Below are 6447 nucleotides of genomic sequence, written 5' to 3'. Positions count from 1 at the left end.
CTCAGCATCCACTCTCATGTGTCTGTGTGTTCATCATTGTCAATCACAATATCTGCAAAAATAATCACAATATGATTTTTTTTTTGCATATCATGTAGCCCTAGTGAAAACCATGTTAAACAAAACTTTTTCATAGCAGAGTATTTTTACAGAGTTGAAAACATGTCTGGAGAGGAACGTTACCGTTGGGGAGATGTTGGGTTTCAGTTAAACATGATATGTCTGGGATTTTTACACCATTTAAAAAAAAGGGATAATATATACAAATATTATATACAATATACAAAACTTATACAATTATTTTAATCACAAATGATATGGAACTTAAAATAATATAAAATGGAAAATAATATAATACAGCAACAAAACCTTTAAATGCTCGATATATTAAGAATGCTCCTGCTCCATGTCCCGTATGTATCTCCAAACCTGGGCACACGAACGTTCGTCCTGGCTTGATTCCAGTTGTGGTAAATGAGAAGGTTTATTATCTGTCTACTTTCTTTTGACTTGTATTTCCTTCTGTTCCTGAAGGTACTTCAACCATAAATTGTGATGTAGGCAGTGGTCCTATATCTGTGGGTGCAGTGGATGAAGGATTCACAGGTACGCTGGATACGACATTCTTTTTAAATTCCAGGTTTCAAAAATCAGATTCATTTGAGGTCACTTCACCCAGCAGCTGCGTCGTTCTGCAGCTAAAGAGTTTAGAAAATAAGATCTTTCAATGCAAGAGGCATTTTGATTAAATCATACTGGAAAACTGTATTGAATGAAAATTTAATTGGAAGTGATTTCATGGGTAAAGTTTATTAACATACCTTATATAATATATAATATACTCTGTTAACTATGGAGGACCAGGACGTCACAGGAAAAGTGATTAAGCATTTCCTTTATTTCATATTTTAATAGGCATTAAAAAGAGGAATGGTAAAAAGAATTTATAAATGAACTATTAATCCATCAATAAATCAGATTTAAAAATCTATTTACAAAACCAGCATAAAACACTCTTTTAATAAACCATTTAGAAATACATTAATTTGTTCATGAAAAAATACTAGAATTTTAAAAATGGAAATAAAATAACTGGATTTCTTTCATTTTCCATTTCCTTTTTCCTATTAGCTAATCGATCAGCTGAAGTTAATATATATCTGATCAGTGAGGTATTGTAAAGGAGGAGAGGGTGTTAGTTACATTGGGAGCTGTGAGTCCATCAGTTGTAGATGAGATGTTTATCTTTCCCGTCTCACGATGCTCCCATGATGCTGCAGGGGATGTGGAGGTGGTGAATGTGTATCGCAGCAGGAAGTAATGTCAAGCTGGTGCCTTACGTCTTCCCCGACCACATGGAGTTTGTGGGCCTGAGCTTCACGCTTGGGGAAACCAGCGCAACGGTTCGCACCAAGAAAGCCGCTGGACGCAGACGTACTGGCAGGGGTGAGTAACAACAACTTTGTCACCTAGGAAATAAGTTTGTTATATTATTTATTTGCTGCAGAACGTGTTTTTCCATCAACATAAATGGAAAGTTAATAAATGTATCTACAAAAACATTCATCATGTTTCAATAGTTTATCCACTCCAGCAAAACAGTATCTTCTGATGCCAACTTCAGCATGAATACGATTGTTGTTGTGTTCTGTTTAAATACTCATCAGAGGAAGTTAAATGTTGAAGAAGTCCCCATTGACTTGCAAAACCAGACATATCATGTTTAACTGAAACCCAACATCTCCCCAACGGTAACGTTCCTCTCCAGACATGTTTCAACTCTGTAAAAATACTCTGCTATGAAAAAGTTTTGTTTTAACATGGTTTTCACTAGGGCTACATGATTGTGATTGTGATATACAATAGTTGGAATGGTGAATTCTGCATTTTCATTTTCACTGAAGAAAAATAAAAAATTATGATGATGTGATTTTTGTTGGTCTTGTACCAAACAAACATGTTTTCCTTTACATCTGGAGGATATGATTTATTGACCAGGGCGTCTCTGTAGCACCAGAACAATAATGGTGCTAACAATGCATGACAATGTTCTGACACATTTTACCTTTATCAAAAAAAAACAATTCCAACTCCTGCGTTTTGCAATTTGAACTTGGCCAAATTCGATTTCGGTTGTATTTCTATTAATTGTGCAGCCCTCATTTTCACACATAAAAAACTGGGTCTGAAGCTCATCTACTTCCTGATTGAAAAATCTGGATCAGGCCTTTATGCCCCGCCCAACACCTCCTTGCTCCAGGTGGACAGGTGAAGAAGCAGAGAGTATCCAGGCGGTTAGAGGAGGAAACATCAGAGAGACTCAGCCACATGTTTGAGCCTCAGTCAGACCCAGACTCAGATGAGGAGTCTGTTGAGACCAGAACCAGAGACTGCAGACGGATCAGTTAGCATAGTTACATCTTTTATTTGTTTATGTTGTTTTTAGCTGTGAACTGGCAGTGGCTGACCACACACAGTGTTAGCGGTTGTGCTAATGCTAACTCTCGCTCTCTGTAAGTGACAAGGTCTTCAGGTTTATTTTGCCCCGCCCCCCTTCCCTGAAACTTGACGGGATTGGTTCCTTAGGTTAAATGACATAATGACCGAAGTTTACCTGTACTACAGTAATAATAGACTTTATCAGTTAATTGTTATCCTACAAAGCCCCACGGTGTTCTCAGTGATCTCCACAGACCTGAAGTCCACTGTGTTCATGTCTTACAGAGTGACGGCATCTTGCATTACTCTGTCATGTGTGACGGACAAATAAAGGTGGGTGAAAATGATAAAGTTGCAGAATTTATTTAGTTATATTACAAAACAAAATATTTCAAAATGATGTTTTTATCTTCCCAGTACAACAAACCCACGCGGAAACTGAAAGTCAATGACATCAATGACCACAGGCCAGTATTGAAACAGGATTCCTACAGCACCACCGTCTCTGAGGTAAGTCACTGAAGTCTAATGTAGCCACAGTGACTAATATAATCACAAGCTTCCTCACTGTGTGATTGGAGGAGCAGCTCCCAGACAGTGAGGAAATGGCACACAGTCAACATGCTATACATAAACAGATAACAAAATAAATGCAGCCCACACTTGTACACATGTTGTTTCTTCTGGCCCAGTGTACGCTCAGTTCTATGGGCCGAATCTGCCCATACATGGCTTAATTGTAAGATGCTACTTGCACACATGACCAATTCTGGCACACACAGAAAATCTTGTGGCTGTCAGTCAATACCAGAAGATAACAGCCAGACTCTGACCCAGACCAGAGATGTTGGGCCAGAGGGCTATTTGTAATATGAGGCTGAACCCCATAAAATAATTCAGTGTAAAATGACCCTGGCCTTTGGAACTGGGATAAATGGTGTAGTCAGCTAATAATCACAGATTCAAAATGAGGTCCAGGTTTTGAAGGTGGGTGTGGTGCAAGCATGGGATGCTGGAAGTAGGGAGGTTGAAAGTGGGGATTGTGACCACACACCAGTCCGTCAAAATGTAGTTATGACACTGGATACTCATATGTCGTGACTACTGTGATCTCATCATAAAGACGGTCTGTAGTTGCATTTACACTGTTGAATCACTGTTGACCTGACCTACAAAGCTGTGGACAGGAGAATGAGCAAGGGATTAATGTGCAGATTTTGTCTTTGGGTTTAATGTGGTTTTGCAGGAACTACAGACATTCGTGTGTATTTATTTATTTCTCTCTGTGTATGTCATTCAGCATTTTCTTCTTTCAGACACCAAGATGTGAACACGAGGTTCTTACGAGTGACAGCAGTGGACTTGGACAGCTCCCAGAAAACAAAAGACAGCGACATATTCCATTGTAAGGAAATCTAACTACACATTCAATGTTTCCATTTACACCAAATCTTGAAGTAACTGATGTTATATGACGAACTTTACCGTTACAAGATGCCTTGTAAGTAAACAGGCTGACATAACAATCATTGTTTGTCACTGGCACTGTCGAAGACTGGAGCGTGCTGCTAATATTTTTTTTTAATCCGTCAACAAACCAGATTATGAGTAAAAATAATGCATAATAAGATAGTTCTGAGAGACTTCCCAATATGAGCCTCTTCCACAATCCAGATTTTGTTATTTTATCTATGTAGAAACACAAAGTACAAAACCACAAACAATTAAAGACAACTCATAGCAGCATTCAAAAAAATAGTTTTCTTTCATAAATACAGTCATTGCATGACTCCATACAAAGTTACTAGAGTATCATGGACTATTTACAACCCAACCTTAGCTTTTGATAATGATCTGAATAATAAAAATAGTACAAAAGTTCAAATGTAAAATTAAAATAGTTTAAAATAGTTTATAGAAAACAACTAGTCCTACCTAATATATGGCCTCCCGTGACCCACTCGCTACACCCGGCAGAAACACGTTTTTCCAATAACTCATAAAATTCATTACACTAATTATGACACAAGTTAACTCAAATGTCTAAAGGATAAGACTCTGAAGAGATGACATTTTGATATTCGAAGAAAGGTAAACTTCACTGTAACATCATAGAACGTTCACATGCATAGAAAGGTAACCTACGTGGCCGATTATTCAACACTTCAGCTGAGAGAAGGGCAGATTATTGTGAGCACACATCATCCACTTGCCAACTTGGCTGGGTTTGGTGGTACAAAACAACTCGGTTTTATAAGTGTGTTTTTTTTATCCCACCCCCAAAAAATTTTCAGCCTACTTCTTTTCCTACTTGCTGCAGATAAAACATCACTGCAACCCACTGGGAAAACGTCTGAAAATGTTGGCACAAGCCAGAGGTAACGATGGGTACATCATGGTGAAAACTCAAAAATCAGTATTGTGACGGGTGAGCAATGCACCACTGACCTGTCTAGCCAGCCTCCTTGCCCGAACCTGAACGACAGCTGCAGTTTGTCACCTACACAAACACACTGTTTCACCCCAGCACAGTGACACAGGTGACTGGGCCCCTCCCAATCAGGAAACCTCATTTCTTTTTTCTTTCTGGCTCTGTCTGGACTTTACTTCTTCTTTTTTTTCTTTAGAGATAATGGACTCGATGTTGAGACACGTTATTTAAGTTAATATTAAATTCTTATCATATTTTCTCTATTGCTTTTTTCCACTTTAATCTTCATCTGATTAAGGAAAACGTTCATTTTAGTATATAATCTTGTTTTGCGGCTTACTTCTACATAAATATATTGATGTGAATCAGCCTCAGTTAGGTCCTACAACACTAAAAAATTAATTAAAAGTCATTTTTAGTTGTGTTCTCTTGTAGATGACAGTTTGAGACACAGATGTGGCATCAAGGGCATTGATTCCAATGGTAGGATTCAAGAATCCGTCACGGATGATGATAACACAAGCCCAAATTGCGTACGATACACTGGATCAAATGGATGTAAAAGACTAATTGCCATATTGATAGTGTCCATAAACAAGGTCAGGACATTCATTGTTATCCAAAAAAACTGCACTGAGTAGTGTTCCTCCAAGTTTCCTCTAATGCTGTTGTTTCATACGTTCCTTCGTCTGCGCAGACTACACTGTCCAGCGCCCTTTTGTACACAAATAGCTACAAAGACTTTACCCTGCGTTATGATAAGCCTTCAAGATCTAGGCATCCGACACAGGCATCAGGAAGGATAGCTATCCTTACTTGATCACCTTAGTCATTCGGCTGATGACAGTAAAAGATCTCCGCAATAAGATACCCCTTCTCTGGCGGTCGCTTTTCTACATCCATGCACTCCATGCCTTTGGAAGGTACAGAATGCAGAGATGAATACGTGTATGTTTCTTAATTTTACATTTCCGCGACAGCTGATTCGCGTGTGATGCTCTCGTGCGCAGAGATCAAAACTCACAGTGAGTGCTATTGTTGTGCAGGTTGTTGCCGGGACGCAACCTGGTGTTTCCCAGGTCACCACTACAGTACGGTGCTGTAGGGTTGATGACGACTTCATCTTCACAGCCACACAAAGCTGGGATAAGTTGTGATGTTCTAGAGAGGACCACTCTGGATCGTGGGTGAGGGACGGACAGATCAGTCAGATCTGGTCATTTGCAGAGATGTCAGTGACGTCAGTGTGTGGTGTGTGTGTATTTGTCTGTCGTTTGCCAACGGTTGCGTGGTGCCACGCGGCGTAGAGCACCCAGGGTTATACTGCACGTTACAGAAGACCATTCTCCATTGAGCCAGGGGAGGAGAAGGATGTGCGACTGTTACACATGCGGAGAGATTTCATTCACGTCAGCCAAAGGGCTTCCCTAACTGTTCATCACTGGACGGCGGTCATTAACTTCTTTCTGGCCTCGCCACCCGACAAAGTCCATGGCCACGGTCGTATTGACCCGCGCCTCGCCAGGGTAAGCTCACTGGGTGAGTACACTGAAACGCGCTCAACACAGTAAAGATGG

The 6447-nt window shown here is 39.8% G+C and overlaps 1 protein-coding gene across 1 annotated transcript in view; it reads right to left on the bottom strand.

Moving 5' to 3' along the window:
• LOC111238259 (cadherin-5-like) overlaps positions 1-2715 on the bottom strand; it is an 8089-nt gene extending 5374 nt beyond the window's left edge. Inside the window, exon 1 of the mRNA XM_022767690.1 lies at positions 2661-2715. Within this exon, the coding sequence (XP_022623411.1) occupies positions 2661-2715 (55 nt within the window). The remainder of the gene's footprint in view (positions 1-2660) is intronic.
• Between the last annotated feature and the right edge of the window lie 3732 nt (positions 2716-6447).

Source organism: Seriola dumerili, unplaced genomic scaffold (genome assembly GCF_002260705.1).
Source record: "Seriola dumerili isolate Sdu_G_001 unplaced genomic scaffold, Sdu_1.0 BDQW01001246.1, whole genome shotgun sequence".
Taxonomy (NCBI): Eukaryota; Metazoa; Chordata; class Actinopteri; order Carangiformes; family Carangidae; genus Seriola; species Seriola dumerili.
Note: the sequence above shows the minus strand (reverse complement) of the source record. Positions and strands in the feature narration are given on the sequence as shown.